This window comes from Prunus avium, chromosome 1 (assembly GCF_965620075.1).
Source record: "Prunus avium chromosome 1, drPruAviu1.hap1.1, whole genome shotgun sequence".
In the NCBI taxonomy this organism is placed as follows: domain Eukaryota; kingdom Viridiplantae; phylum Streptophyta; class Magnoliopsida; order Rosales; family Rosaceae; genus Prunus; species Prunus avium.
In genome coordinates, this window is record NC_142284.1 from 60,052,596 (window position 1) to 60,064,046 (window position 11,451).

At 35.6% G+C, this 11,451-nt stretch overlaps 2 protein-coding genes across 2 annotated transcripts; both read left to right on the forward strand.

The window, feature by feature from the left end:
- The first annotated feature begins 1,018 nt into the window (after positions 1 to 1,018).
- LOC110767063 (protein RAE1-like) lies at positions 1,019 to 6,713 on the forward strand. Its single transcript, XM_021970494.2, has 12 exons — positions 1,019 to 1,189; positions 1,294 to 1,407; positions 1,486 to 1,572; positions 1,915 to 1,992; positions 2,556 to 2,743; positions 3,092 to 3,233; positions 3,532 to 3,612; positions 4,149 to 4,277; positions 4,892 to 4,969; positions 5,111 to 5,182; positions 6,165 to 6,245; positions 6,335 to 6,713. The coding sequence occupies exons 2-12, from the start codon at positions 1,327 to 1,329 to the stop codon at positions 6,383 to 6,385; spliced, it is 1,068 nt and encodes a 355-aa protein (XP_021826186.1). The 5' UTR covers positions 1,019 to 1,189; positions 1,294 to 1,326; the 3' UTR covers positions 6,386 to 6,713.
- Positions 6,714 to 8,822: 2,109 nt separating this feature from the next.
- On the forward strand, positions 8,823 to 11,153 carry LOC110767062 (BRASSINOSTEROID INSENSITIVE 1-associated receptor kinase 1-like). The gene is made up of 3 exons (XM_021970493.2): positions 8,823 to 9,624; positions 9,818 to 10,212; positions 10,550 to 11,153. Exons 1-3 carry the CDS (start codon positions 9,246 to 9,248, stop codon positions 10,862 to 10,864), a joined length of 1,089 nt encoding a protein of 362 aa, XP_021826185.1. The 5' UTR covers positions 8,823 to 9,245; the 3' UTR covers positions 10,865 to 11,153.
- The last annotated feature ends 298 nt before the right edge of the window (positions 11,154 to 11,451 follow it).

Here is an 11,451-nt window from a genome sequence, read left to right on the forward strand (position 1 = left end):
CCAATCAACAATCAAAGAGGCAAGCTTTGAGTTTTGAAATTGGAAGTAAGACTAAGAGCAAGCATTTCTGTATTTTCTTTTGTCAGATTTTGATTGATTCATAATTTGGTGGTTTATTGGATTTGGAAGATTTTAGTTTTGGGTTTAGGGGCAGCCAAATCATATGGAGGAAGATGAGATGGATTCGTTGTTTGAAGGGATGATGTTGTTTACCCCTAACAATACCAATAATAATCACTCTGCCGTCTTAAGAAAAGTGGTGGTTGTTTTTTTGGGGAAAAAAATGGTGGTTGTTTACTGTACAAGGGAGGGATGAGAGTGTGGGAAAGAGGAGAAAGAGGGGTTAGAGGAGGGGAGGAGGAAAGAAAAAAAAAAGAAAAAGAAAAAGAAAATAAAGGAAGAGGGAAAGGAGGAAAAAGGGGGCCAATGGGTTCCCACCACAATGGTGGTGGATTCCCCCTTCCCCCCATGGCACCCAGGATCGAACCCCAGTGGGGTTTCTTTCCTCCGATGTAACCAAAAAAAAGAAAAAGGGGGAGTGTGCTGTGATATGGGCCCTTTATTGTCTCTCTTATGACTTTTTTTAACGAAAAAAAGCATGAAAAAATAGTGGGGGAAAAAGTATGAGAGCTTATATGAGAATCAGGCATAGGAGGGTGTGATTTGTTATGTGAGTTGGTATGTATATCACACACTCAAAAGTCTCACATAATACACCATTTAATGAAATACATTAAAATCAGTAAGTTTTTTAATACAATAGTACTTTTTCTTATCTTTTAAAAGTCCTAATTGAATATCACCGAATTTGTATTGATTATTTAAAAATACTAATTGAATACCACCAGACTTTTATTGATTACTTAAAAATTATAATTAAATACACCTGTACTTTTAAACTTCAAAACAATCCATTAAAATCTCAATTGAATACGGCTTTTATTAAAAAGTAAAAAAATTATCACAAACAAAACAGGCAGGTTATGATTCCTTATTACCCCTTAATCTTACTGTGCGTGAGACCTACGAGCGGGAAATGAGCAACTCTGCGTGAGACCTACGACGGGGAAGAGAAAACTCACGCATCTCCCTCCTCTATTTATTTGCTCCTCTCCGTTTTCTTCAACCAATCAAATCAGCTCCTCGTACTTTTCCTTGAGTTTCTTCTCCTTCCTTTTGCTTTGCTCAGGTAACTCTCTCTCTCTCTCTCTCTCTCTCTCTCTTCCGGATTTTACTTGTATGATTGAATGCTCACTGTTTTCTTTATCTTTATCTTTTGAAATTTGAAACTAGACAACAACCCATTGTCACTTGAGTGCAACTTCAATGTCGAATTTCATGGCTGCTGCAAATGCAAATGCAAATGCAAATTCAAATCCAAATCCAAATCCAAACAAGTCCTTTGAGGTAAATTCGGTCGATTTTTCTTTGCTTTCATGTATTTATTTTCTGTGTTAATTTAGTTTGATTTTGTGTAAATTTTAGGTCGCTCAACCTCCAAACGAATCCATATCAAGCCTAAGTTTCAGTCCCAAGAGCAACATTCTGGTCGCCACCTCCTGGGACAACCAGGTTCATGTTCTTTTTCCTTTCTTCGTTTTATTTTTTTGGTTTTTTTATCAGTCATAAAACCTTAGGTTCTGTTTGTTTGCTAAGAAATTTATTGTAGAGATTTTGATTGAATTTCTGTGACCATCTTATTGAACTTGTGGTTTATGGACAACCCAGAATATAAGGCAATACGCTATGAGGTTAACATAAATTTTGTTTTGGTACAATCTGCTTATGCAAATTCATGTTAACTGAAATAAGATAAACATGGGGCATTTATAATTTTTTTTATTTTCCGTTTTCTTTCATTCCCAACCACACTTGTTAGGATTTAGTAATGACTGGTGGTGTTCCCTTGTTTAGGTGCGATGCTGGGAGATACACCAGAGCGGAACAAATCTTGCCAGTCAGCCCAAGGCAGCAATATCCCATGACCATCCGGTAACATATCTGATTGCACATTGTTTAGGCCAACTTGCTTTGTTTTCGATTCTCAAGCTTGATTTTGTACCTTCTTGTATAATTATGGATATATACACATGCTGGCTTACAATAAGTCAATTATAACTTTCTATCACAGCGATGGTTCGAGTTAGAAATACCTGTTCAGACTTTAAATTCTAGATCGCACTCCTTACTTATAGAAGGTCAGAATAATTATATTAATTATGGTAGGTGTGAGACCTGTTTGCAAGATCTTAGGTTTCCAATGAAGACGTCAAGGAAAATTGCATGTGCAATTGTTATATGGTGCTGATTTCAAAACGAGTAAATTTACTAGTATTTTTATGCAATATTATTGAAAAAGATAGAGAGTCCTTTTTGGGTAATGAAAGAACATGTGCATTTAATTTGAGACTACATGGGATCAACGTGTGTCCTTTAAGGAATTTCTGCGATAAAACTTGCAACTTTGTCTTTCTTTCTTTCTTGTAAGCTGGTCAGAAGTTTGTAATATGATTCATGACTTAGTATACACATTGTAATATAATCCATCTATATAGGTTTTGTGCTCAACTTGGAAAGAGGATGGAACGACTGTGTTCTCTGGAGGTTGTGACAAGCAAGTTAAGATGTGGCCTTTGGGTGGCCAGCCAGTAACTGTTGCCATGCATGATGCACCCATTACAGAGATTGCTTGGATCCCTGAGATGAGCCTCTTAGTCACAGGAAGCTGGGACAAGACTTTGAAGTAAGTAAAACATAGCCTTTGTTCTTATGTATTTTGAGCTATCTGAAATTTATACACCAGAAATTTGTGTGGTATTCTTTCTAAAATAATTCATTTAAGGTTATGGGAGGTAGTGCTGCTGAGAATGTTGTGCTTTGCTCTTGCCAGTTTGTCACCCTTTTTGCTCATATATTTTCTTCTTTGTTACAAAATGTTCTCATTCATCTGAGAACTAAGTGTCTTCTAGTTGTTGATGTGTTGTACTGTTTTGCTACCTTCACTTATTTCATAAATTGCTAAAGCTTTGTCATCTTGCCTTGATACCAAGTTTTCTGTTTTTTATGTACGATCTTTTCTGCCTATCTTTAGGTATTGGGATGTGAGGCAGCCAAATCCAGTGCATACCCAACAACTACCTGAGCGCTGCTATGCTCTATCAGTGCGATACCCCCTAATGGTTGTTGGCACTGCAGACAGAAATCTGGTTGTTTTTAACTTGCAGAACCCACAGGTAAATTTTATTTTTAGGGATTATCAGATGACATTTATTTTATAAATTTCATGCAAGAAAAACACATTAAAAAGTAAATCAGACTAATTTATGTAGTAACTTTGTTCACTCCCTAGTTTCCAGAATTAACATTTATATAGGCTTTTTTTTCTCTAGTTTTTTAAGTTTTCAATTCCAGTAAATCACTTTTCCACAATAAATTGCATTGGTGCTGGGATTTATTATTTGTGTGATTTGATCACCTCCATGAACGTTCTCTGTTTTGCATCTAAATTTAATAATTTCCAATCATGAACAGACTGAATTCAAGAGAATTGTTTCGCCCCTAAAGTATCAAACAAGGTGTGTTGCTGCATTTCCTGATCAGCAAGGGTTCTTGGTAATTATTTTCTCTTGTGCTTGTAGTTTTCTGTTTGGGTTCTCTCTGAAAATATAGTATTTTTCAAATAGCTTGCTTAGAATGACAAACTAAAATATGATATTCTTGCATAATTATTTCCACTGAACATGAATTCATGGTGTGCTTTCTTGTTTATATTCAATTGATTAATGTGATAATTTCTGGAGACACAAGCAAAACCTTTGTTATCTAGGGGATATAAATAATATGAAGAATATGAGCGGTGATCAGTTTATTTAAAAATCTTGGACTTTGACATAGAGATTATTGTAATTTCTCACAATTAGATTAAGAGAAAAAAAAAAAAAAGAGAGGAGAAATCTAAACAAATGTTTGTTCATAATTGATATGCCTCTTTGTCATCAGTTCTTCCATTTGCCACTGTACTTTCTTTTTCTTGACTTATGTGATTGTTGAACATGATGCAAGATCATGCATACTCAGTCTTTGCTTCATAATTATTATCTTCTCTGAATAGTTAACTAATTATGATTCTGTCATTATGATGTAACCAGGTTGGCTCTATTGAAGGGAGGGTTGGCGTACATCATCTGGATGAACAACAACAAAATAAAAACTTCACCTTTAAGTGCCATAGAGAGGGCAGCGAGATATACTCAGTCAACTCTCTGAACTTCCATCCAGTATGATTTTTCCTTTTTCATATATATATATTTCTGGATAATGTACTGAGGGGCTTAATAATGTTTGTATTTCTTCTGATGGATTACCTTGAACTTATGAAACCTCTTCGTTAATTTAGTGTTCTCATGTTTCAGTATCCTAGTTAAGAAAAAATCGCAGAGATTGTTTTCAACTTTGTCATTCATAGACTATGATGTTTTTGGAGAAGTATGGTATTAGTAATATTGGTACAGTCCTCACCTTAAGATTACAGGACTTGTATATTATTCTATCTATCATTCAGGTTTCAGATTTTTTTATATCAGTGGATTTATTGGCATATGCACGAATTTTAAAGTTTCCTTTAAATATATTTCAGTTTATTTTGTTCTATTACATGAGGTAACCTTAAGTGCATTTGGATCAGTGTTCTTTGTTTTACTTCAGAATTATGACTGGGAATGCCTAATTATGATATTTTCTATGATCAGTCCAAAACTTTTTTTCCAGCATTCATTGCCAATTCATTATGGTTCTTGTTAGGTTGTTCAAAGAAATTTTGGATAAATCTGTGTTTTCATGTTCTGTTACTATTATTTGTAATTTTAAAGCTAATTTGCGTCCCTTGTTTCAGGTGCATCACACATTTACTACTGCTGGTTCTGATGGTTCTTTCAATTTTTGGGATAAGGATAGCAAACAGAGACTGAAGGTTCTCCCACATCTATTTTCTATTTCTTTTGTCTTTTGTATTATGTGCTTCTCCAACTCTCTTGTTTATATGTTCGGTCAATGGCTGATCCTATGTTATATGCGTATAGGTGTCTAATACAACTTTTTTCTGATTTTTCAGGCAATGTCAAGGTGCAATCAACCTATACCTTGCAGTACGTTCAACAATGATGGTTCCATATTTGCATATGCGGTAATTCTCTTTCTTCATGATTGCACAACCAATATGAAGACTCTCTCTCTCTCTCTCTCTCTGTGTGTACTCACTTGCACCACCTGCGCACATAAATTCACAGCACTAACACATACCAAGGCAGACTAATCTATAGCAGTGTTTTCACAGCACACTCACACACACTACCTTGCGTCATGACTTCATTGATCTATAGGAATATTCTGAGGGTTCTCTTATACACTTTATGCTTAAATTTCCACTAAATTAGTATCATGCTCTACTTAAGATCATTCTCGACTGTTAATATTATTGATTCATGTGACTGAGTCATTGTGTAATGTAAATTTAGAAAAAGGGAAATACCATCCTAACTTTTCTGGGTTTCCTCTTTCAAATCTGGGGTCAGAAATGACTGGCAGTTGTGTACATGTATACAATTCATGTTCTGCAACTGGTTTAAAGTGGTAGAAGTAGTTATGTTAGATTACATTTTGGGAAACAGACTATGGTCAGCTAAACCTTTATGAGGAGAGGTCATTCAACTGTACACTATTATGGCCACAACTATATTATGACTTTATAGTAAACCATCCTTGAATATTTAGATTGTCGTTGTACCAAAATTTCAGGCAATGCTTTTTGTGGATGTATTTTTATATTAGTTACTACGATGATGATCAACCTCTCTGTAATCTCAATTTGTACCTCCAATAAACCTTAGCTCTAGACACTTGCTCGCCTTTAACTATTGTTTCTTTTTTCTCTTGTCGTGTGCCATTGTACAATGATGTTTCTTTGTGTACACAAGTGACTAATGGTGGTCTATGGTTACAATCTCTTAGAGTAATTAAATGGCTCGCATTACACCTTGGTTATCCTTTCTGTACAAGCCAATATGACTTGAAAACTGATTGCAAAAGACTCAAACGAACTCTCAACATATTTTCTTCTCATAATTTAAATATTGTATTGAAGATCTTTTCCGAACTTGTGTTTGCAGGTTTGCTATGATTGGAGCAAGGGTGCAGAAAATCATAATCCAGCTACCGCAAAGAACTACATTTTCCTCCATTTGCCACAGGTATATTCAGACAATACATTTCAACAATTTTGTTCATGATGGCCTGAAAATACTCAAGACTGGACGTTTATATATTTCTTTGTTTTCAGGAAGCCGAGGTTAAAAGCAAACCACGAGTTAACACTGGTGGAAAAAGGTGAAGCTGGTCGACCTGCCATGTCGGTTATGAGCTATTTCTGTATATGGAAGTTGTTAGTTACCAACGTATGAGCAAGGCTAGCCCCTCTGACAGACGTTTAGACAGGAAATTTTTTTTCCGGTCAGACACAGGAAGGTTCCTCTAGTCCTTTTTTTGAGTTTCCATTCCTAGTGAAGCTGCTCCCATCAGTTTGTTCTTAGACTAGGTTGTGCTGCAAATATTCCTTTCCTGGAGCTACAATGATATGACTGGATCTTGTTCTTTTGTTCCGAGAATTCAAAACCTTAAAAAGTTTTGGCTAAATTACAGTACTCTGATGTTTGTGCTTATTCTAATGCGACCTTACAGGTTCTAACATAGACATTTACCTCTACTACTACCGTTAGGTTCCTTTAGTTGAATTGTGTGTAGGGTCAAAATTAGCAAAATCATTATATATAAAAACTAAAATTTAAGTACTATGAAGGATTGTAAGCTCATACTGTGAAGTCTTTAACATAATTGTTCATTGTTAGCCCCTGCATGATAATACGAGTTTTTACATATATAAAAAGTTGCCAAAATTTAACTCAACCAACATTTAACTCATACTTTCATAAATGTCAATTTTTATAAAAACTTTCAGATATAGCATAAAATCCACTTAAATAGACACAAATACCCTCAAAATTAAAACTCACATAAACCTAAAAGTCATGGATGTTCTGCTCAAGTGTTGTGATGTTGTTGAGCCCTACCATCTTGAGAGGGCTCTTAGACAAATAAATTCATACTTAGATATAGTGATCATCATCAACAAAATCAATTGTGTTCGGACAACTTAGTAAGCGATTGTTGAATCTATGTTCATCCAGTAAATGCTTTTGTTATATTTCGGATCTTAGTATTGTATATCGTCATGATAGTTGAAATATTCATTGCATCCCTATCTTTCAGGGTGATCAAAATATACGAGTTTCACTAAACTCTTCGACATGTCTACCAACATAGTATTCTCCTTTTCAACAAGGTATTCTCCTCTTCAGAAAGTGCAATAAATGACCTTCAAGTTACTCCGAAGCAGCATGGTTACGTATTTCACAAACCACATCTAACTTCCAATCATACCTACCACCAATATTGACACCCTTTAATAAGAATGGGCATCCACATTTCATGTTACCAGTGTTCCTCGAATGCTTTTTCATATCACCATTTGCATCCGATCTTACACCATTTGTCTCATATTTACCGTTTCTCTCACAAGCCAGTGTTACTCGAGGTCTCTTCAACCTCTTGCCCTCAACTCCAGAATTAGACCTTCTAATAACAATTATGATATTATTCATATTTCCTTGTGCACGAGCCTATCTAAATAATGCATCTTTACTTTTGAATATCTACACATCACACCCATGTGATTTGAAATGTAATGCCACAGCCAGTATCGTTACATGTTCCCACATTCTATGAACCAAAATGAGTGGTTGAATCAAAACAAACATTAGATCATGACCGTTGAATAATAATATTGCCTAGGATTTTTGTTTGAAAAATTGGGCAAAGTGAAAGCTTAAAAAATAAAGTCGCACTATATATATCTTTATCAACCTTTCCTTTGACTTTGAACTTTAACCAATTTGGTTACGGGTCTCGGTGGGTATGGTCTGGTGGTCACAATATTTCAGATTGAGAAATAACACCACAGCTCACAATTAATTATAAAGTTTGTCAATCTTCTCCTCTCCCATAATTTTTTTTTATTTTTTTAAATTTTAATCTCAGCTCACAAGACAAGAATGTCCCTATCCTTCACAATTTCATTTGAAAGAAATATATGATAATGATCCTCCTATTTGACCACATATGAATGCTTTGTCAAAAACTTTTATTTCAATTTATTTTTCCATGATTGTTGCTGTCAAGATTTTCACACGAGCGATTTTCTTTCAAAGAAAGAGCATGATTAGGTAACCAAGAAAGGGTAAATTCAATGCATAGTTTTTATTTTAAATGTTCTTTTTGTTTAATGGTAATTATGTATAAGGATAAAATAGGTTATTTATGTTTAAAATTAGTGTTGGATAAAAAATAGAATTGATGGGTACCATAAACTTTATTTAGAAAATAAAGTTCCCTGCTAAAGAAAAGAACACGGAAAGGATTCAATGCTTAATTTTTTCTTTTATTCGTTTCATTAAAAACAAATTATTATTTTTTCCTAAATATAAATTAAAAAAATTATGTAATGGTTTTAATTAAAAACCATTGGCAAAGTATTGCAAATTCATTAGTTCATCCCTTTTGTGTCCATATCATGTCAAACAATTTAACTATAGCATTAATAAAAATTTTAGGACCCGTTTGATTTTTATTTTCACTTTTGTTACTATACTGCTTTTCAAAATTCAAATAAATTTTCAACCTCAGTTCACTGACACGCACAAAAATTGAAATTTATGATACGACCAATTTTGTAGATGAAGTCTTGGGCAAAGAAGAGAAAAGCACAAGAAACTTCCAAGACTTTCATCTCCTCTTCTCCCTGTCCCGCTCTCTCTTTTTCTCTGTCTTTGCGCCGTTACTTCGGGCCTGATTGGGAGAAAAGAAGGAGAGAACAGTTCGGAAACTCTGCGCTCGCTGCCTCTGTCTCCCTCGGAAACCGAACTGTTCGTTCGGTAAACCGACACGTCGGCGGTTCAGCTTCGGTTCCGAGAGGTACATGAGCCGCACATCTCTCCTTCTTTGGGCTCGGCCCCAAAGCTCCATCCGCGAGTTCCAGCAGTAACAAATCCGGAGACCGAGTGGCACCTTCAATAGCTCGAGTCGAGTCCAACCGGCCGGACATTCTCCTCCCAGCCTCAACTTCCACACACTAACACATGGGGTGCATGTTTTTCTTATGTATAAACTCTGCAGCGGACGAGGATCCAGAAGTCGATTTCACACAGCTCAGAAGGTTTTCCTTGCGTGAGCTACAATTTGCAACAGATACCTTTAGCCATACAAATATTCTAGGAAGAGGTGGATTTGGTACGGTTTATAAAGGACGTTTAGCTGATGGGACTCTGGTGGCTGTAAAAAGACTCAAAGCGAGGAAAACCCGAAGGGGGGAGCTACAGTTCCAAACAGAAGTTGAACTGATTACCATGGCTGTCCACCGCAATCTGCTTCGTCTGCGCGGATTTTGCATGACACAAACAGAAAGGCTGCTTGTATATCCTTATATGGCTAATGGAAGTGTAGCATCATGGTTAAGAGGTAGTCTTTTAAATTCTTTACTATGTGGATCATTCTATGTTTTCAATTATTTCGAATTCTTGATGTTGATCTTATTTCCGTCTAATTTGAGGATACCAAGATGAACAAGTTTTTGGGTTTGGGGAGTTATGGTGACATCACATGAACTACTCTGTAATTCTGCTTTCATGATTATGTCTATGCATTAATGTAGATCGTCCAGAATCACAGCCTCCTCTTGATTGGGAAAAAAGAAAACGCATCGCATTGGGATCTGCAAGAGGCCTTGCTTATTTACATGATCACTGTGATCCGAAAATTATTCACCGTGATGTGAAAGCTGCAAACATATTGTTAGATGAGGAATTCGAAGCAGTTGTTGGAGACTTTGGATTGGCCAAACTCATGGCTTCCAAGGATACACACGTTACCACAGCTGTACGTGGCACAATGGGTCATATAGCGCCGGAGTATCTCTCAACTGGAAAGTCATCAGAGAAAACTGATGTTTTTGGATATGGAGTCATGCTTCTTGAACTTGTCACTGGGAAGACGGCTTTACGTCTTGCTCAGCTTGCATATAATGATGAAGTATTGTTATTTGATTGGGTATGCGTTTACGTTTGTGTTGTTATTTGATTGGGTATGCGTTTACGTTTTTTTGTTTCTGCATGTAGCTAAATTAGTATACCTTGCAGATCTGATCACGTAGTTCCCTGTGAAAGTTTCTGTTATCTTGTTTTCCCTGTGGAAAGATTTAAAAAATAGTAATACTTGTTTAAACAGCTGACAAGTTCCGATTAGATTCATGTAGAAAACACTTGTAGGTGTTGGCAGAACAAGCTTAGAAAATAAGTTCAATTTAACTAGCTTTTACTCCTTTTTTCGCTTCAACTTACGAAACATCCTAACATTTTTTTTTAATTATAAATAAAATAAAATTCAGGTCAAAGGACTATTGAAAGATCGGAGATTGGAAGCACTTGTTGATGCTAATCTAAAGGGTAACTATATTATTGACGAGGTGGAGCAGCTGATCCATGTAGCTCTATTCTGCACGCAAGGCTCGTCAGGGCAAAGGCCCAAGATGTCAGAGGTTGTTAAAATGCTTGAAGGGGATGGTTTGGCGGAAAGATGGGAGGAGTGGCAGAAAGAGGAGATGGTCCGCCAAGACTTCAACCCTGTTCAACATCCAAGTACATATTGGATCATGGACTCTAGTTCTCAAATTCCACCCGATGAGTTGTCCGGTCCCAGGTGATGCACTCCTTGCTTCCGTCCTCTGTATATATGCAGACAAGTTTTTGTTCAGCAGATAACACCTTTGTGAAATTGTTTTTGAAGAATATAAAATACCACATAGGAGATTGGATTAAATAAAATACAACATATAATGAATGATTAATCCACTACTAATAGCACGGAGATCTTTTGTGATAAAACTCCACACCTACAAGGCTATGTAGGTGGTTAAGTTTGGTACAATATTAGTGTTGCTATTTTGTGGATTGCTAGTCCGTCTTTTTGAAATTTGACATATGTTTGTCTTTTCTCTTCTCTCATTTGCTTTTTTTTTTTTTTTTTTTCCCCACTTTATTCTTCTCTAATACCTTGTTTATATCACACAATGGAGCTAGTGCTGCTGTAATTTTTGTAGTGTTGTTTATGTCATCATTCTTATTTGGTTCAAACATTCCTTTTATAGTCTATGATTCAAATTCGTAGTTTTGTATTTTTTTTTTCTTTCTTCTTTTGATAATAATAATTTATGTATAAGTAAAATGTGCTTTTGATGAGAATATTCATGTAGTATTACAATTGTAATCTTGTGAAGTAATGTTTCGAACG